We start from the raw sequence: 22,447 nt of genomic DNA on the forward strand, positions 1-22,447 counted from the left end.
GTTGAGTATTTTTTCATGTGCTTATATGATATTTGGGTACATCTCTGGTGAAGTGTCTATTCAAATTTTGGCACTTTTTCTTTATTGAGTTTTTTCCAAATACTCATTTTCAGTTGTTAAAAAATGTATTCTAGAGGCAAATCCTTTATTAGATATACAATTTCCAAATATTTTCTTCCAGTCTATGCCCTGTATTTTTCTTTAAGAGTCTCTATTGAACAAATGAAGCTTTAAATTTTGAGGAAGTCTCAGATTTAATTTCATTTCTTACTATTTAAAGACATTCCCAAAGACCTTTACCTTGAGATGTCTACCAGAAGCATGATATGTAAGGAGCTAAGGATAGAAGAAATAATACCTTTTTCTTTAGGAATTTATAGTTGAGTTTGGGCTGGGAGAAGGAGGATGGGTTAATAGAGAATACCACAAAATGTGATAAATACAGTAAAAAAGAAATGTTGAAGGTCTTATAGAAACTTGTTGTTTAAGTGTAAAAATAAAAACTTAAAATTTCTAGATGTAAACAGTGGATCGTTTTTTACTTTTGTTTATCTTGAAATGAAAAAATCTTTCTAAGTACAACATAAATCCTAGGAGCCATAAAACTCCTTTATGCTGGGGCACCTGGGTATCTAGGTTGGTTAAGGTCCAACACTTGATTTCTGCTCAAGTCATGATCTCAGGGTTGTAAGATCAAGTCCTGTGTCAGGCTCTGCACTGGCATGAAGCCTGCTTAAGATTCTCTCTCCTCTCCCTACCCCTGCTTGTGTTCTCTCTCTCTCTTTAAATAATTAAATAAATAATTAAATCTTAAAAAAATTTTTTTTGCTAACTTAAGCCACACAGAAATACAAGGGGTAAATTTCCTTCGTGTATTGTGTATCCAGTACTAACAAATACAAAAATAGGAAGAAAATAGAAACATATTCAAAATTTGAAGATGGACATATAAAAGTATAAACTAATGTCACTTAAAGATGCTCAACCTCACACATCTTAGAAATGCATTTTAAATGGCAAGAACATAAATTCTTCCAATTATTCCAATAGTAAAGACTGAAAGCCAAAGGATAGCAAATAAATAACTGTAGTCTGTGGTGATTCCTATAGGCAGAATTGCAAAACAGAACTTGTGTTGGGAACAACAGAGCTAACACACATTTGAGCTCAAAACAAAACAAAACAAAATGCAATTTCTTGTTGCAGGAACTGAATGCGGAACTTAAATCAACAAAATGAGTGGAAATTGAAAAGAGAGGGTTCTCCAGGGAAAGGCATAAGACTTAAGCACAGGAACTTGGGAATGAAATCCTCACAAGGGGAAGGAGGAAGGAGACTGGACACTAATACCTTTCAAATTCAACACCTTCATCAGATTATTGTGTATCTTCTTGAGATTTTTTAACTTTTTAATTTTTTTATTCTTTTAAAAGAATATGTGTATGTATCATTCCAACCCCTTTATTAAAACACAGTGGCTTACTGGGCGCCTGGGTGGCTCAGTTGGTTAAGCGACTGCCTTCGGCTCAGGTCATGATCCTGGAGTCCCGGGATCGAATCCCACATTGGGCTCCCTGCTCAGCAGGGAGTCTGCTTCTCCCTCTGACTCTCTTCCCTCTCGTGCTCTCTATCTCTCATTCTCTCTCTCTCTCAAATAAATAAATAAAATCTTAAAAAAAAAAAGCAGCAGCTCTGCTTTAAAAAAAATAAATAAAAAAAATAAAACACAGTGGCTTACTTAGTTCCCTATTTTTCGCTTTGCTATTGCCATTTAATAAACTTTCTTGGACGACCTTCTATACTAGTACCAACAGAGCTAGCTTATCCTTTCAATGGTTGCACAGTATTCCACTCATTGGATATTGAGGTCATTTCAGATTCTTTGTTATGAGTTTGTTTCTATTCACCCTGCTCAGGAGTTAGCTTGGTTCTTTAATCTGAAGACTCAAGGAAATTCTTAGCCATCATCTCTCTTCATACATTGCCTCTCATACGTTTTCTCCAGTCTTTCTGCAGATTTTTAAAATTTTTTTTAGTTTCTCATTCTAAAGTTCATGGCTTACATAAACTTTTATGTTTTTCACCCCTTTCTATATGTGCTGTGTTCTGATGACATTCTCTTTCAATTCATCTTCGTCTATTCTATTGTTCAATTGGTTAATTGATTTTAATTTTAAATATGCTCTTCTTAAAATTTTGTAACTCCTATTTGATTCTTTTGCAAATCCACATTTTTTAACACCACATCCTATTCTTGACTTATAATTTCCATTCCTTTACTTAAAAACCACATGATAATTAAAAATAGTTTTGGATTTTTTGGAAGGGAACCTGGGTGGTGCAGTAGTTAAGTGTCCAACTTTTGATTTTTGGCTCAGATCACGGTCTCAGGGTCATGAGATTAAGCCCTATGTCAGGTTCTGTGCTAGGCATGGAACCTGCTTTAGATTCTGTTTCCTTCTCCCTCTATCCCTCCCCCACTCAAAAAATAAGTTTGGATTTTTAAATCTCTAAATTATGCTTTCGCCTATCATGGTCTATTTACTCAATAATTTAACATTTTGAATTCAAATCTCTTCTTTAATGAGAGTGGTTTTATTGAAAATATCATGCATTCTGGTTTGTGGGAGTGTCCCTACAGAGCTAAGTTCTAACACTGGCCCCTGTTAGATAGTAGTGATATCCCCCAGTCCCCTTTATGTTTTATTTTATTCTAATTTCTCTGGTTGGGGTAGCTGTACCACACGATAGCACAAATTCAAAATCGAATCCTACAGGAAGCAAAAGACTTCTGGCCAAGTGGATGAAAAGAAAATTCTTTTCTTTTTTTGGACCTAGAGCATCAGGGATATGATTTTCATTCACAACACTTGAATATTTTAACATATGCCTAAATTATTCAATCAAAAGCATATGTATAAACATAGATCTTTATATCTAATCAAAGTTTCAGAAAACTTTACATGAAAATTAAGTTAGAAAAAAATTTGAGATTCAAGCAAACCAATGTGGTTTAGTCCAAGATAAGAGTCCTGTTTGAATGCTAAATATGGAGGAGAAATGAGATTATATATGTTTCCAAATTTTCATTCATTAAAGTGGCTCACATTTTATTAAATAGGGAATGTACTTTGGTATCCTAATGCACTGGTATCAAGTTATGCAGGTGAGTTTTCCAATAGTGTGTATATATGAATATTGAACTATAAACAAATTCTATATCCTGGAAGTCTTCATTTCCATGATGGAAAGTAGTAAGGTAAAAATCTACTAACTCTTGCTTTCAGTTTTTAAAATGCCAAGAAGAATTCATTATGATTTTTAAAAAATGTGAGATGCTAAGAGATTTGAAACAAAATTTTGGTATAATAATATTAATAGGCTAGCAAATAAAAAGCTATGAATACTAATGCTTACCTACATTTATTATATATGTGTGGGTTGGAATATTAAACAGTTTTATTATTTACTTTATATTTTTTTCCAAATTCTTTTTTACTTTACCATTATTCAAAACCTAGATAAATGCAAAGGTGGCAAAGAATGCCACAAGTAATTGAAGGGAAAATGTAGGAAGTGTCAAATGTAGTTGTCATCGTAAATGAAGAATAACCGTGGGGTTATTAGGATTATGAAATATTTATAGTAACATAAATTACACTAATTATTAATACTTCACATGTCGAGGTTAGAAAGGGCAAGGATGGATGATAACACAAATATTAGAGTCTTTCTTAAAGAAACATTCATCATTTTTATTTTTGGCAAGAATTCCACAAATGAATAGATCTACATTTTATGTATCTGACTATTAAACAGCTATGTTTACTGATGGGCATTACAACCTTCCCCAGTGGCTGATGCTCCTTTCTATTTGAATAATTTCTCATTAATGAATTTTCCCTCCACTACAGCCCTATACACTTGTTAAACTGTATTTCCTATGTAATGTCCTACTGGTATCAGAAGCATCTGGGATTGAATGGGAGCCACAGTGGGAGTTTCCCAGGTATCATCACAGCCCTGTTCTCTGAACCACAAAAAAGGGCCTGAGACATAACCCCAGTGGAATGTCGTGAGACACATGACACATACATCTCTTCAACTTTGCATCTACCTAAAACATCAGCATGGCTCTGGTGTGAGGACCTGAGGCTAGGAAACAGGGTATGCCTATGTCTGGAGAGACACAGCTCAGAGCTTTGCAGACATATTGAGCTCTCCAGAGCTATTTTCAGTAGTGTTTCAGTCACACATAACTTTGTGAGCTAGTCTGGGCTAGTGGCACCATTAATAATATCAATTATACAAGAACATAAATTCTGTATTCTAAAGAACAAATTTAAAATTTTAACATATTAATGTTAATAATGGCATATATTGAGAATTTTGTTTGTTATTTAATCTTCAAAAATAAACATGTAAGGTAGTTGCACTTTTAAAATATTACCAATGAACAACTGAGGTTTGAGAAAAGTAACTTAGTTTTCATAAGATGATTATTTAAAATTTTTACCATTGAAATCAACTTGTGATTGACCTACCAATATATAACTTAGATGTTTAGATTTTGATCAATGGTTGCACATTGAGGTTGATGTTAATGGTAGGAAATGCATGGCCGGCCTTTGCTTCTCCACCATCACATGAACCTGACACACGGCTGACTTGAGCGAGTCCAAAACTGAGCTTATACTTACTTTCCTCATTCAAACAAATATTTTTATAATGTTTATGAGGCAATGCAAATTTAAGTTCAGCTTAATAAAATTGTAAGTAGAATCAATTATTGTTTTCTATAATCAATTATTTTATTCTATAATCAATTATTAGTCTAATAAATCAACCAAATTCTTGGCTAGATTAATCAGACATCATTTTCATTCCATGCATTTAGACTCATGTAAAATACTGTCATCTAATTTTGAAAATTCCTTCTAACTTTTAGATCAATTAAACATAGGTCTCCCATATAAAAATAGGTATTTGAAGGGACGCATGAACTCCAGTGCTTATAGCAGCTGTGTCCAAAATAGCCAAACTATGGAAAGAGCCCAGAATCCATCAATGGATGAATGGATAAAGATGTACACACACACACACACACACACAATGGAATATTACTCAGCCATCAAAAGGAATGAAATCTTGCCATTTGCAACGATGTGGATGGAACAAGAGTGTATTATGCTAAGTGAAATAAATTAGTCAGAGAAAGACAAATACCATATGATTTCATTCAAATGTGGAATTTAAGAAACAAAACAGGTGAACATAGAAGAACAGAAGGAAAAATAAAATAAAATAAAAACGGAGAGAGAGGCAAACTATTGACTATAGGGAACAAACTGAGGGTTGCTGGAAGGCAAGTGGGTCAGGGGATCGGGTAATTGGATGAAAGGCATTAAGGAGGGCACTCAATGTAACGAGCACTGGGGGTTATATGCAACTGATGAATCACTAAATTCTATCCTTGAAACAAATAATGCACTATATGTTAACTAACTTGAATTAAAAAAAAATAGGTTCCCCACATATTAAGATACAAACTATCTTATGTAAATATCTCTCCTAGGCCTTCAATATTATATTTAAATAAATATATGTATTTTGCCAAATACAGTTTTGACTTAGTTTACTTAGATTAAATTTTTTTAAAAAATGCTTTTAATATGATCAGAGAAACAGATATATCAAATAATATGAAAGAAGTCTAATAAATTATGTATATTCCTGGAGAGCAAGTGATAGTGCCAATTGTTTCTACATATAAATTAAATGTAATCAAGACTATCTTTGATAATTGATAAAATGAAAGAAATATATGATTTGTCTTTCCAAATATGTTTCCCTCTTACCTGCTGGTTTACAGGAAAGTTTCTGTTGATTTTTTTAATCTGCAACAATAAATAAATAATAAAAGTGAGAACAATAAATATAAGATTACACAAGAGCCCCCAAATTTTATGAGACTCTATTTTTAGTGAGTTCATATACTGATATTCTAAATTGACATACTAAAATCACTGCATGTCAAACACCAATTACAATTTTTCTTTAAAATTTGGCTATCAAAAGTATTCCAAATTTGACATGTAAACATTTTGAAAAAGATTTTCATCTAGAAATGTTTTCATTTATGAGAAATGAAAAGCTTGTGTTTCCATATAATGTTAAATGACAATCTATAGAGAATATAGAGTAAATTTAGTAATTTATTTCTTCATTTTGAAATATTATATTCAATTTATTTTAACACTCGAGAGAACAGAGGAAATAGAATACTCAAATACTAAAAGACAAAGTACATGTGCCAAAATATTTTCATTTGAAACCCTAAACAAAATATAATATTTACTTTAAGATAATTTAATGAGTGACGTTTCAAAACAACTTAAAATCAATCTTTGGAGAAAGGATTTCCCCTTTCATATAAACAAACTTCAAAATCCGACTGAAAATGAATATCAGATTTAGACAAATGACCTTATAACACACAAAGTCTTTGTTCAACAGAATTTTTACTAATTAAAACCAATTTTTATTTTTCATTGATTTTCTAGATAATTTAAAGAACGCTAACTCTGTACGATATAATCATACACCACACTAAACACAGACTGTTTTCACTCAGAAATTGTTTTACTGAGTTATTTTACTGTTCCTTCTTTGTTAGTTTTGGTTCTCTTTGTCTTACTGTTAAATGAAATGACAGGAAATTTAATGGATATGGTGCACAAAGTTGGAGAATCATTAAATGGCTCTGTACAAGAAAAGACTTACTGGCAACACATGTGTCATTTAAAATAGATAAGAAAAGAAAACTTGAGAAGATTTATGTGATTTCAGCAGGGACATGTACAAAAAACATACATCTTTCTTACATTGCTATAGTCATTTCAAAATAGTTTTTGTTTAGGTGAGGAATCAGCTAAAGAAATCTCTAAAACTACTGGTATCTTCAACTAAAATCAGGGTAGTTAAAAAAACAGCTTCCTAAACATCTTTTATTAATCCGTAAAAAAAATCTATATTGAATACTTCATGGAACTATGCTTTTTGCTAGTTCTTACGGATTGTTATAAAAAATTGTAAAATTCTACCAATATTTTGTATGGACTCTTGTCTTCCAGCACGAACTATCTGGCGTTATAACTTTTAACTTTTTAATCTGAAAAAAGTCTGAATAATTTGAATAATTGTAACAATGTTCAGGCCACAGTAATGTACGTAAATGTACACATGCACATACATGTATAGATTTGATAAATGCAAAGCAAAGTTGGAGACTGTCATTCATTCATTTCTAAAATCCTTTTAATGATCTACCAATGTGAGTCATGGTGCTTTAAGTGCTGGAACATGAAAATGAAAGTCTTTCCAAGCTGAGACAATAGCATAATGAGGTTATTTTACAGAGTCTGAAGAGTCCAAGTGGCTGCAGTGTGGAATGACCTTAAGTTCAGTGCCGGAGCCACAATATAGATGCATAATAACATTGTCAAGCTTTACAGTCATAGAGACCTAGGTTTGAATTCCAGCTGTAACTATTACCAAATATCATTAGACAGGTTATTAATTATCCTGTGTCTAATTTCCATCCTTTGTAAAATGCCTATAACAATATTAACCACATATATTTGTTGGAAAAATTAAATGAAAAAACAAATGTCATGAAGTTAGAGCTCAATAAGTGATGATTATCATTAATATAATAAATAATAATATATAAAATTAATATAAAAGATGTTTGGATTTATTTTGAAGACAATGAGAATGTTTTTATTTATTTATTTATTTATTTTAATTTGAGATAGAGAGAGAGAGGAGAGAGAGCACAAGCAGGGAGAGCGGCAGGCAGAGGGAGAGTGAGAAGCAGGCTCCCCGCTGAGCAGGAACTTGAGCCCAAGACCCTGAGATCATGACCTGAGGCACAGGCAGATGCTTAACCAACTGAGCCACCCAGGCGCCCCAACAATGAGAATGTTTTAAAGAAGCTAAACAAAGATTTTTTTTTCTACTATCCTTTGCAAATACCTTTCTATTTTCTTGGGCACTCTAGGTTAGGGTTTAGATACTCAAGGACCAAGTAAGTGACAACCATGTGTGAACCAGGTTGGGTTCCAGAGTAGAGGTTGCCCACTGTTCACCTACAGAGCCTCAGTCACTTGCAGGCGTGCCACAGTTAGAGGGATAAGGAATCAGCTGAAGTTTCCTCAGATGTGAAAGTGTTTATCAGTTGGAAACAGCATGCCTACTTTTACATTTACAAGCATATTCTAGGAAACCTCAATTATAAATAAACAATGTAGAAAATGCTAAATGCTAGAAGTATATTGTTTTAAATTGCTCATTTAGTAGTCATAAGAAATCATATCAATAAAATAGCTTGATAAGATAAAAATATTGGAAACAATGACAATTTAAATTTATTTTTAAAAATAAAGCTGTATGTTATATGGTTGAAATAATGTTTAATTTATTAAATGTAATAAAATACCAAACTGTAAATAATATATACTTAAATGCATTCATAGAGCAAAGTTTTAAAAATTGTCAGCATTTGGCAACAATATTAATTCTAAATAGTGGAAATCCTAAATTCTCTGCATCATTTTTAGACTGCTCTTCAAATAAGGAAAATTAAAATTTGTCCAAAAGATGTTTTTAATATTAAACTTCTTAGAAACCAATGTTAATTATGTATTATCAGAACCAATAATTTGTGTTATGGGAAGCTGAAAAATTAATATAATCTTTAACAAAAAGAGTCAGTGCCTGAACATGAAGTCTTGAAAAGATGAAAGGACCTAATTGCAGTCAAATCAAACTAGCTCTTTATGGAGCAAGATTGCTTAAAGCTATTAATCCTAAAAATGTAAAGGAAACAGAGTATGATTTTGACCAGGATTGCCTCACATGTCATTCTACAAGAACAGCAAGTGACGTAGAAAACTACCAAGTAAAGTGCATTCAGATGAAGGAAATCCATGTTAAAGCTTTTAGTCCAAAAGACAAAGATAAATCTGTACACACTGAATGTTTTAACATCATGTTGATTTAAGCTAAGAATGTGGAATATAATTAATGTCTATGTGGAAGTATAAGAGGATACAATTTGCATTGTGTATTTTTTTTCAGGAGCCCCTCACATCTTAATAAAAATAGGAAGTATACTTGAATCAGTACTTATAATATAAAGAAATAATAGGGAGAAAGAGGGAGGAGTGGTGGGAGGGAGGGAAGAATAAATAAATCTCCCAAGCAGAAGACTTTTATTTATGTAGATATTTTACCTTCAAGGTTGAATACAGAATTAGAATTTATGTTGCTACTTTAGGGAAAGACATTTATTTCCAAGACAGCAAAGTTTTTCTATAAATCATTTTTAATCACATACCTCTTTACAAATCTGATGAAACTTATGTGACCTATTCTAGAAGATTTATAGATACTTTAAAACTTCATATAGAGAGTTCCAGAAAAGAAGGAAAATTAATACAATGGCTCAAGAAACAGTTGATTTGACCTTCCATCAGGCAGTAAAACATGATTGTCCTACAGAGAAGATGACTACAGCAAAATGAGCTGAGACTGAGTGCTATGTCCAAAGCAAAGAGCCTTTGCATCTCCAAGAAGTTCTATGCCACGGTTATTTACAAATGTACTAACTGGTTTAATGACTTCTACATATTTGTAAAACAATATCTAGATTCAGGTTGGTGTGACCTACTCAAAGGAAACAAAATCTAGGAGTGATGATTTCTTATTTTATTTGAGAACATAAGTTTTATAAAAGTATGGTATGAAATTCAAATGTTTTAAAATCAAATATCAACTTATTTTTGTTTTATTGTGTAATTGTGGTAGGATAATGCCCAACTCAGTGGGTCATTTCTGGAGTTATCTTTGATTCCTAGGATACTGAAGTCCATTTGAGAATGGAAATTCTACCTTCTTCTATCTTTAAGTTCCCCCAACATGTGGTTTTAGTTCTATGAATGACATAAAATACATGATTGAGGTTAATCAAATGACACTTCTTTGTGTAGTATCTACTTAAAATGGCATTCAATAAAAATTGTTATTCAAAATCAAACCTATGCCATCATAGCTTAAGTAGGCTCTTCCAGATTTGTTCAAGAAAACAATATATAGTACTTTAATTTCCATTTTTTTCTAGAATCACACTGGAGCATTTCCTTCTAAATAGAAAACCACAGTAGCTCAAAAAATAAAAGAGACAGATATTTTCAGGGCTACAGCATGAAAACATGAACTCAATTATAGCATACAATGTTTTTACAATGCAGATAATCCATGGAAAGCTACAAAGAATTTCCTAGTTAATCTGTGTTTGTATGGTCTAACCAGGGAATACATTGAATAATTTTAAATTGAGATTAACAAATAGCTACCTGAACAAAATTTTTCTTTAAAATGGGTGAAAGGACCAAAAGAAAACAAATGAATCCTTTTAAGTTACCATGCTGTGAAAAAGAAAGTTGATATTTCTTCATAAACCTCTAGGCTTAGAAGTAGCAGAATAAAGGTCTAAAATAGTGCCCCATTATAAATGGCCTTCTTTAAATTTCTTTCTTTTCATACTACTTAACATTGTCAAATGCTATTTATTTTATTATATTTTTGTATTATGATCTGCTTGCTCCCCCTCCCTTTAGAAAAAAATTCATGAAGTCACAGATTTCTGTTTTATTCCATACATTACTTCTTACATGTAAAAGATTGTCTAGGTCTTCGTGGGTGTTCAATCAATGTTTGTTGAACAAATGAAAAGAAAGAATATATCAGAACAAAGAATCAAATTCTCTGAGGTTAACTTAGTCTTGAAAGCAAGTTATTTCTAAAAAAAATAAATTTCTAGATTATTAACTTTGAATGTCATAGGAATTCTAATGGCTTCAAACCTAGTTTATACCATATATGAGAGTTGGAAGGAATGCCTGATGATTAATAGCAAGTTCTTATCTCACAGGAAGAATAGTTTCTGGATTGAGACAAAAGCATGGAGAGAAAGATGGGAGTAGGGGAGTTGGGGCTCCTGCTGTTTGGCATGGCAGGCCAAGTTTTGAGGAAGTAGACACAGAAAGCACAAATTAGTTTGGGAAATCCCAGTGGAGAGCTTTGGACTCTCTTCCCCACATCCTCACAGAATCCCCATACCAAGCATGGTTTCAAAATGATAGAATAGCTGCAGCTAGAGGAAGTGTTTTAATCTGAAGAACCGAATCCAAAATTTCTCATTCCTGCCGGGCTGATGAGAAAATAATAGAAGTGCTGGAAGACAAGAAGAAACTTCATGACATGTGAGCCAGAGATGTTGGTGGGATCACACACATCAGGAAGTGCATCAGGGACAAAGGGTGACATTCAGAGCACATGGGAAGAACTCCACAGAGGAGTTTCCAGGGACCAATGCTGAAGTGATACATTATTCCTGCAGGGAGAAGAAAAGGAAAAGGAGAAGAGAACTGGAATTTGAGTATTTACCCCAAAAGATTGAATTCTAATTTAGAAGTGATTAAGATACTAAGAATCACCAAGATTGAATTTACTGCATTAGTAGAAATGGCAGATTGAGTGCCATGAGATTTAAATAGATTTCTGTTAAGAAAATTTTTTTATGAAACCGGAGCACAGTGCTTAGCCAGTAAATTATTGTTTAACCTCTCAGTAGGATTTCCTATCATCTGCTTTTCCTGACTTTTGACAGTGACCTGCATCCATTCATTTGTAGAGGGGATTTTGGAATTTCATTATCCAATTTGTCATGTAACAAAAAAGGATATCACAGATAAAGGTGCACACTTCTGTAATTTTATATGTTCCTGATAAAAGGGAGATGATTAAAAACAATACCCTTCTATAATACTTATACCACACTTCTAAGACACTATTTTAAAAATGCAAATCTTAAATTGGCAGAATCCCATACCATTCAAATCCCTCCATGATCTGGTGCCTGCCTCTCTTGTGGGTCATCTGTATACTAGATCTCTGTACAAAACTATTGGATACATGCCTGGTGCCTTCACTCACACACCCTCTCCCTGCCACCACACCACCTGCTCTCTTGCACACGCACACTCTCTCTATTTTCCCTTTCCCTCTCTGACCCACACTCACTCCCTCTCTCTCTCTTTTTTTCTCTTTTTCACCTAGCAGGAATCTAGTCTTGGGTATGTGTGTGTGTGTGTGTGTGTGTGTGTGTGTGTGTGTGTGTTTGCCTAAGGTGCACAGAAGTTAAACATCTTTTAAATTCACCCTGAATATGGCACAGTCTGGTTCTGTCTGACACCAAAGGCTGTGCTGTTGTACTACATAATCAAGAACAATAACCACCATGAAAACGTTTCGAAAACCCTAGTGGAACTGGGCAGTAACTTTCTCTTTTGTATTCCCTGTGGGTCTAATTCTTACATTGTTCTCATTGCATGTGCTTATGGACCTCTACATCACCATAACCCTTAATTGTGCCACCTTTATCTTCCCTTAGCTTAGCAGTGTGTCCAACTACCTAACAAGTTTGTCAATCACCATTAACCATCCTGTGGGGAATATTGCAGGATATTCCTACCTTCTCAAACTCATTGATAATCCTAGATCTGAATCAAAATAATGCCAGTGTTCCTTCCGTTATTGGTGGTACTCTACAGCTCATCACTAGGGCTCGATGTTAGGCTCTCTTCTGATTTGAAAATCTCTAACTTGTTTAGCTATCCTAATTCTTTTTTAACTAGGATCCGATTTAATCTTCTTTCTTAGTATAATCTTGTAATTATACTTATTACAGAGGCTTCTAATTTATTGAAGGAACCCCATTTTTCCACTTTGTCAGTGATTTCGACATGAGTAAAATTAACAGAAAGGCAAAAAAAATGGAAATCACTACATTAATATATATTTTGGACTAATGATAGCAGTTGGTATTAGGAACTGACATATTCTTGCTCTGCCAAAATATAATATGTTTTTTAATTTTATCAGAAATTCTGGAAATTTAGTTTTTATGACAAATCTCAATATGTAAGATTTAACATTTACTTTTAATTTCAAAGACAATGAGGACTACATACAAAAACCTATTTGTAAGCCAGGTATGGTTTATGGAAACACATCTAAGGGATGGTTATGTTAAGAAAAATAACTTAATCTTATAAATAGATATGCAAAACCATTTTTTAAAATGCAATTCCAATCTTTAAAAAAGAATGGTAAAGGAAATAGAATAAGTGAAATAAGGAAATAACGATCTTTTTACGTTATATAGAATCAATATATATTTCAAGTTAACAAATATCATGATTAAAAATTAAACATATGAAATCAATGTAACAAAAGAATATAAGGAATTGCCCTTATCATTATTATTTAACAGTGGCATTAAAAATTATAGCCCAGAGGTGCCTGGGTGGCTCAGTCGTTAAGCATCTGCCTTCGGCTCAGGTCATGATCCCAGGGTCCTGGGATCGAGCCCTGCATCAGGCTCCCTGCTCCACGGGAAGCCTGTTTCTCCCTCTCCCACTGCTTGTGTTCCCTCTCTCACTGTCTCTCTCTGTCAAATAAATAAATAAAATATTTGAAAAAAATTATAGCCCAGATAATATGGTGAAAAATAGAATGTAAAAATGACTATTAAAAAAAGCAGAATGAATATGTCATTAGGGGAAAATAATCTATATGAAAAATGCCCAAGACAATTAGATTAAAAATGATTTTAAGGTGTTTGAATACCATGTACATATATCCAAACCAATAGTCTTCTTCAGTTTGAAAAAAAAAGATACAGAAATGGAACAAAATACTTTTGATCACCCTAAGAAGAATAAAATTCATAACAATTAACCTAATATGAAATATGGAGATTATGTAGATCTATTCCTGAGTGCCAGATTTCTTCCAAATTAAAATTTCTGGTGATATTACTTAAGTGCAACTATATTTAGACTTTATGGGCCCCTCAAGAATAAATGGTCAAATATATTGGAGAGTATTTAAGTTTAATCTCCAAGTCTATTCAAATGCATTTAGAATTTTAAGTGCATGTAGAATTACAATAATTAAAACAGGGTTTTAGCACTGCAAAACTAAATGAGCCAATGACTCATTTACATTCAGATAATTGAATAAGTAATATTGAATAATAAATATACTAATAAAAATATAATACATAAATAAAAATAAAATAATAAAATAAGTGAATTTAAAATGTATATACTGAGTTAATGATAAAGGTTGTATTTTAAATTTTAACAGAGAGCAATAGTGGAGCAAATGGTAAATTACTTGAAGAACAATGTATCATCCACTAGCCTCCAATGCAGTCCATATTTAATGCAGACATATTTAAGAAAGAAAGCAAAATTATTACATTCTTAAGTAGGATGAGAAAGCATGAAGCACAGCTACTTTCCTGTTGATAACAACTAGAATGGGGTGGTGAACTGACTAAAAGCATTTTGTTTGAAGGCATCTGGGAGCCCCTACTGTCACAAGGGTGAGCACAGGTAAGGTCCCAGACAGATGAGCACACAGAGGTGAGCTGGCCTTCTGTAGACACTGACTTGGCACTGGAAGAGAGTGAGAAGCATAATTTGCCCAGAGAAAGAAGCAGAGAATTTACTTTTCTCAGAGGATAATATTGGCAGCATTTGTGATCTGTAGGGCTTTGAACATAAAATTGGTTTTCACCTCAAGATATTTGCTGAGTTCTAAATCAAGGCAGGATGAAAGGTTAAAAATATTAATCTGAAAATTATGCAAAAGCAGACAACAGTTTTAGAAATTTGCTGTGCTGAGAGGTAAGCAAAGAGAATTCAGAGCCAGCTAAGGAGAACTCCCAGGAATAGACTGTACTCTCAGCTCAAAGGCCTGGAGGGCTATAGAACTGGGAAAGGAAAAAAAAAATAGAAGTAAACAGAACCCTACAAAACTTCAACCCAGCCTTGATCCAGCTGATTGGATTAAGACATAATCTTGGTTTGTGGGACTAAAAAATGTTCATATTCTTTTTCTAAGTACTTATATTAAGATATAGCCAGCAGTGTTTTAAATGATTAATATGCCCCAAAAATCCATAGTGTGCTATTATTTAATGATAATAGCTGATTTAAGTAATAATCATCCATTTATTAATTATGTTAAGTAATAACCATCCATTTATTAATTATGATATATGCAAAGTTAAGCACCTATTAGTCCAATAGAAGTAGGTAATCTCAGAATATGATTACTATCATGGGAAACTGTTCATGATTAAATCTTAAATGAACAAAGGATAATATCATCTACACAAGAGGATGGTAATTTTATTTTATATATGTAAACAGAAATACATATTTTAATGTATATGTGATAATATGCTAATAAAAACACTAGCAATAAATATGTTATTATTGCAATAAATTTTCATGTTATACTTTTCTGCACTTTAATAAAAATCTAAAATTAAAAACAAATGAAAGGATATATTTTAAAATACATTTTTCTACCAACACTAACACTCCAAATGGCAAATGGAGGTTTTGTGTTTGATTTTCTAGAAAACAATAGGCCCAAGAAATATAAAAGTCAAGTAATATAGATATACTCTTTCAGAAAGAGGATTTTGAATAGATTTTTTTAAGGGGAAGAATAAATACCCAACATGAGAAGAATCTTCATGTTTTGGATGAAATGAAATAGAAAAGAAATTTATTTTCTAGATCTTATAATAATTACTAAAAATTTTACTTGCTGCATATCATCTGCATAGTTTTATAGATATTAAATAATGTTAGAAAAATGATGCATTCTATTTCATAAAACATTTTCACCATTTATTCTGTCTTCTTATTTTATTCTATTACATTAGGGATTTTTTTTTTCTTGTAGGAATCTTTGGTATTGATGAAGTCTTACATTTAAAGAAATAAGTATTTTGAAGCTCTATTATATGCAAGAATATATTCCTATAGTATTAAAAGTTTAATTTAAATTCAGTAGCACTGAATTTAGAGACTTTCATTTCATTAAAGACTTTTCATTAGAACTTTGAATTTTAAGTTTGAGACAGCTTCAAAAAGCTAGGACAAATATAAAGTCATTGAATGCTTATGTTACAAATTTTTTCACATGAATTTCTTATACTAAAGAAATGAAAATATGGTAAATCAACTACTTTAATTTAACCAGCATCAAAAGTGAACATCTGCTAAAATAAATATTATGAACCGTACTTTAAGGAGTAATATTCACTTCAACTAAATGCTGGGGAAAATGATAAGTATTCCTTTTTCTCTGACAACATTTCACGAATGTTAATGGAAACACCTTAAAGGAAGCGTAATTATTGCAGTAGGTCTGTTTAATTGAAATAAGCGTGATATACAACTGGTTCTAGTAAAGATTAGTTTGGAACTAACTGATTAAAAATAAAATTTGGTGTAATAGGACTGTCCATTTGTTTTAAATATCACTTTATTTTTGAATCCCTTAATTTTGTATATTCATTTTTAGCACCATCAATTGTATCTAGAAACTAGAGTAGTAATATCCCCTTGTGACTATCTCTTCAGACCAAAAAAGAAATACAATAGGATATTCAAATATTCCTTTAAATTTTTTCCCTCCTACTTTTAATGTCTTTAATCCTACTCAAATGTTTGAAGATCAGTGAAGATCTTATATTAAAAACTTTTTATCCAAGTTGTATTAATCTTTTATTTTTTTATATCTCATAAACAAGTAAATTTTGGTGGCTGAAGTTGTGTGTTCTCAGAATGGATGCTGCAGGACCCTGCTAACAAGATATAGTTTCCCATGGAAATCAATTTTGAAGATTTACCCAAGCAAATCATTCTTACGGAAGCAAGAAACAGTCCCCCAATTCCCTTAAAGATTTGTGGCCAATATTATTTAACAGATGTGTGAGGAGTAAGAGAGATCTTTATTCTATAGATATAAATCCACCTCATGACTAATGATATTAGTGTGTGGGCACATAAGGCAATATATCCATTCTGCAGCTGCTGATAAAACTACCTTTACCATGTAGAGGGAAGAATCAAAAAAAATGATTTTTGTCACAGGAGCCCACACTTCAGCTCATATTTTTCATCCATTTTATTTTCAGGATATGGATTATAGAATGCCATTACTACCTTGGTTACTCCCCATCCCTATAGATATAATTTTAAAAGTATGCCATGTTGTTTCTAAAAACATATCTATTGGGGTGCCTGGGTGGCTCAGTCATTAAGTGTCTGCCTTCGGCTCAGGTCATGATCCCAGGGTCCTGGGATCGAGCCCCGCATCGGGATCCCTGCTCTGTGGGAAGTCTGCTTCTCCCTCTCCCACTCCCCCTGCTTGTGTTCCGCCTCTCGCTGTGTCTCTCTCTGTCAAATAAATAAATAAAATCTTTAAAAAAATAAAAAAATAAAAACATATCTATTAACAGTAAATCAACATTTCAGGATGATTTGGTATTATATGCAAATGAATATTCTTAAACTTTATTTTTCCTAATAGAAGAATTTTTCAATTCTACCTGTCATCATCTTTAAGATTAGCATATATATGATAAGTACCATAAATATACCACCACATCTATCTATATCTGTATCTATATATATCAACATCTACATCATCTATCTAATCTTACTGTGAATTAAAAGTCTAAAAGCTGAAAATAGGTTGCAACCATTTATAAATCATATGTTTATTCATTTGGAGCTGACTTATTCATTTTTCCATGAATTCACTAAACCTCAGAAATGACTGTATGTCAGACATCAAGTGAATGCCAAGGATATAGGATTCTTACCCTCAAAAATCATCTGGTGTAGCTGGCAAAACAAACATGCAACAAATAATTCTAAGTTTTGGAATGAGTGTTAAAACAGGTCGTCTAAGATGCTATAAAAGTAAGAAAGAGGGAAAAACTGGCTGCAGGGTAGGTGTGCCTGCACAGTGTAGGAACCATGGGTTTCAGGAAGTGATGAAACATATTTTAATAAGTCAGTATTAATCATAGGTGAAGAAATCAGATTTACCATTGCTAAGTTATTAGACAGGACTCCTAATGAAGAAAATGCACAGTTTTTATACATAATAATTCAGATTCAATCCTCAGGAAATGTTTACAGCCACCTCTGCACCCTATTCAGGTATCCTCAGCTTTTAAGCTCCATCGCAGAATAAGGGGTCTTTTAAGATGTATTCAACTGAGCAACCGTAAACTCAAAATGATTTCTTGCATAATTTTCTAATGGCCCTTCATCTACCTACTTAGCACACTTCATTTACACCTTCTCTTCTGTATTGCACTGCTACTAGGCAAGAATGTATCCTCCATGGAATGCTTAGTACCCTATAATGAACACTTAGAGGGAAAAGGTATTTCCTTAGTCTTGCTTCCCTAGAAATATAGCCTGAGGAAGTCACATATGTTAAACCTTTATGAAGGGAGATTGTTCAGTTCCAAGGAATCAAGAGTGAAAGGCAAAAGGAAGCAAGGCAGAACAGCAGAAGGTAAATATAAGGTGGTGAGTTGCCTGAGTCACTGAGCTAGCAATAGCTTCTGCATGAAACATTGTTGGTGTTCAATAAAGTGTGATAAGTAGAACTTTATGCAATTACTGCATTTCCAAAGAGTTCATCTATTGGGGAAGAGCAAGGAATTTGTTAGCTAGCTCCTTTTTGCCCCTTGTCTCTCACTGGATAATGTAGGTCCCATGGGGATCAGTTTGCACATTCCTACTGAGTTGCCATTAGTGTGAGGGCTTCTGGTGGGACCAGTGGGATTGGCCCTGCCACTATGGGCATGATGAAGGCCATCTTGAAGTCCAGCCCTAGGCACTGCAGGTGGCTAAAAGGGTGGATATGTTAAGCTGAGGCCCCCTGGGAAGTTCCAGTGGCTCTAAAACTGGAGAACATTAAGAACTGAGAATACTCTGGCCAGAAATAAGGGCAAAAGAGTGAGTCCACCTGGGTGAGGGGGATGGGATCGTGCAGGCAAAACTGACTGGATCAAGGGTGCATATAAATTGTGTCCAGGGACATTGCTCCATTTTATAATGATTGCATTATTCAGCTAACATCAAAGCAGATGTTTTGGGTTGTACAAATGAAAATCAGCTAATATTGTTCAATATCAAAAATTTAGGAACTTTATTTAATTTTTAGTTAGTAGTTTTCCAAGAAACAAAGTAGGTTATTTTACTCTAATTGTGTAAAAAGCAAAAATATGGTTGTCAAAAATATGCACACAGTGTAATGCCCAAACTTGCCCTTGGTTTTATTCTGATTTAAATTACTGACTCTGCAGTTTAATTTCACTCTCTATAACCCAGTTTTAGTTGACACCTGCATGTCTGACGTTCATATTTTGGTGCATGAGGAAAAACAATGTAGAAAACAACAACACGCTAGCACTGAAAAGTACATCTAAGGACTCAGAAATGTCAGCAACTATAAAAAGAAAAAGTCTACTTAAGTGACACCCATGCTTGTCAGAACCACACTCTGCAACCTCTGATCTCAGCCCCTACCTAGTTCATTGTCGGTAAATCTTCTTTGTGCTCAGCTTTATTTTGTCATGACTTTCAATTCACCCACACGCTTTGTCAAGCCTTTTCAACGTGGCAGACATAATAGTTTTTCCTTTAGCTTTTCACAACCAACATTTTTAGGGAAAAAATATTCTGTTTTCAACCTTCAAGTGTTTGCCATCATTAGATGGAAATCTATTAGATTAGAGATGCAGTTCTCTATGAATTAAACATATGACTCCAGAATGAGTTTGTTTTCACTTCTGAAGATAAATGTGTAAAATACAGAAGATGGTGAAATACCTGCTGAGTCAACTCAGAGGTCTGATTAAAATTGTGTGTGTGTGTATGTGAGAGAGAGAGAGAGAAAGAGAGAAAGAGAGAGAAAGAATCCAATAATGTGGTAGCTACTGTTAGTTATTTATCTCAAAAGCTGTTCACAATCTTCTTTTCTCAGTCATTTCCCACTGTAAACACCAAAAATGGTAGAGACTAGCCACCTTCACCTCCCTGCCCCCACTCCCTTTAACAAACTTTTCTCTTAGCCTGCTAAAAGGGGAGATGTGTAGATGGTGCTACTTATCCTTCTTTCCTTTCTTTCCTGTTCCAAACACTAAAGTTATGTTTGGAAATATTGAAGCCCTTGTGTGACCATGAGGTACAAACCAGATAAAAGTCAACACTCTAATAGTAGTGGAGGGCAATAATGTGTATAGACAGGAGATGGGTTCTTGGTGGCTTCCCTGAACCACTGAAACAAACCAGTAAATGTCACCATCTAGAATTCTTGTCATTTGGGACAAAACCCAACTATTTACTCCATCAGTACTTAGGGTTTCTTTTATTTGTCATCGAAAGCATTCTTAATTGATACAAACATCTGGGGAAGAGAATCTATTCTCTTTCACATGATACAATGTGAATTATATACTTTGAGATTCTCACGTGTGCAATCATATATTCTTATTTAAGATCATACTAATTTTCAATAAGCCTTTGGGAATAGAAACACCTAATTATCTATCTATCTATCTATCTATCTATCTATCTATCATCTATCATCTATCATCTACAAGCACACACACACACACACACACACATACACAAGTAATACTTTTCAAGTTACACAGTTCATTCCAATAAAAGAAATTCATGCTGAGAAAAAATATATATATACACACACGTTTATATACATATACATGTGAAAGAATTTAGAAAAGAGGAGGAGATATCCAAAGAATACAAAAATACAGATTTGAAGAGGCACATGCACCCCAACCTTTAGAGCAGCACTATCAACAATAGCTAAATTATGGGAAAAGCCCAAATGATTGGATAAATAAGATGTGGTGTATATATACCACGGACTATTACTCAGCCAACAAAAAGAATGAAATCTTGCATTGATTTCAATGAAGAGAGAAAGAAAAATACTATATGATTTCATTCATATGTGCAATTTAAGAAACAAAACAGATGAACATAGGGGAAGGGAAGAAAAAGTAAAATAAGAAAAACAGAGAGGAAGGCAAACCATAAGAGACTCTTAACTATAGGGAAAAAACTGAGTGTTGAAGAAGGGGAGATTGGTGTGGGATAGACTAAATGGGTGATGGGCATTAAGGAGGGCACTTGTGATGAGCACTGATAATGCAAGTAATAAACCACTAAATTCTATTCCTGAAACCAATACTACAATTCCATATGTTAACTAACTGAATTTAAATAAAATTTTGGAAGAAGAAAAAGAAAAGAAGTGGGCATTCCTTTATGTTAGCACTTAACCTTGGAAATGTCAAATGAAACTATGTTTATCAATCAGGATTAGGTTAGTGGTGTAGTAGTAGAGAGCGATTGGGAAGATTGGATTTATGACACTGGTTGAAAGAAAGCTATATATTTTATCTGCCTCCTCTGTTTCTTTTTAAACATGAGAGAACTTTGGTGTAGACCTTTGGCTTGCCTAAAATTGAAGCTGCTTAATGGTGTAGTCACTACTAGACATTTTTTTAACTCATTATATCCAGTTTCATAAACATTCTGTTACCCAAACAACCATCTTTCAGAATCTCAAATGACTCTTCTACAAAACAAAGAGATGCAACCTCATATACAATAAGCAAATTGATCCTGTCATTTATTGATGGCTTATGGATTAAATCATTTCATTCAGAATGCAACTGGAGAGAGGGAAAACTGCAAATGTCTCAGCATCACTGAAGGGCCACAATGTTTAACCCTCACATTGATTGAAACTTAACTTAGTGACTCTTTATGAGGAAGAATATGAAATCCAAGCCCTAGAACTCATAGGTAGAGAAACCAGAACTTCATGTCAAGGCTGATGATGCCAAAACCCATGCTTTTATTCTCATTGGAAAAATACCTCTACAAAAGCATCCATTTTGATTGCCTTTGACTGATCAAACCACAGAGTGTTTTGAAGTCAGACTTCCTTCTATTTTCAGGTTTAAGCATACAAATACTAATGGTTGATTAGTAAGTTCCTGACTCAATAATGTAGCTAATAGTTTTTTCTATTACCTTAATCTTCTGTATTTGTTTTTATTACCATATCATATGTGTGCATGTGTGAATATTTTTGTAATTTAGTCAATTAATATTACAAATGTTCTGGAGTTACAAGAGATCAACCTTAGAGATATTTGAAGAATAGTCTTGGGGACTTTCCAAAATCCAGCCTCTTCTTAATGATTTCCATCTAGCCCTGGTATTCAGTGAGCTATGATTAATTATTTTGAAGTTTTCAGTTGTTTTAGGGATGTATCTAGGCCTGCCCTATTTGGCAAGGCCCTAGTTCAACAATATGGAGCTATATTTCCTGGAGAATTAAAACATTAAATAGTTTGGTGCAATGAGATAGGGTACATATTCTC

General features: G+C 33.3%; 1 protein-coding gene across 4 annotated transcripts in view; it reads right to left on the minus strand.

The window, feature by feature from the left end:
- Positions 1–22,447, minus strand: part of SNTG1 (syntrophin gamma 1) — a 346,950-nt gene that overhangs the window by 181,080 nt on the left and 143,423 nt on the right. For all 4 annotated transcript variants that reach the window (XM_028119009.1, XM_028119008.1, XM_088023148.1 and 1 more), the window contains exon 11: positions 5,859–5,897. In XM_028119009.1, the coding sequence (XP_027974810.1) occupies positions 5,859–5,897 (39 nt within the window). The remainder of the gene's footprint in view (positions 1–5,858; positions 5,898–22,447) is intronic.

Source organism: Eumetopias jubatus, unplaced genomic scaffold (assembly GCF_037043125.1).
Source record: "Eumetopias jubatus isolate StellerSeaLion01/CBP00866 unplaced genomic scaffold, mEumJub1_p1.0 scaffold_4, whole genome shotgun sequence".
Lineage (NCBI taxonomy): Eukaryota > Metazoa > Chordata > Mammalia > Carnivora > Otariidae > Eumetopias > Eumetopias jubatus.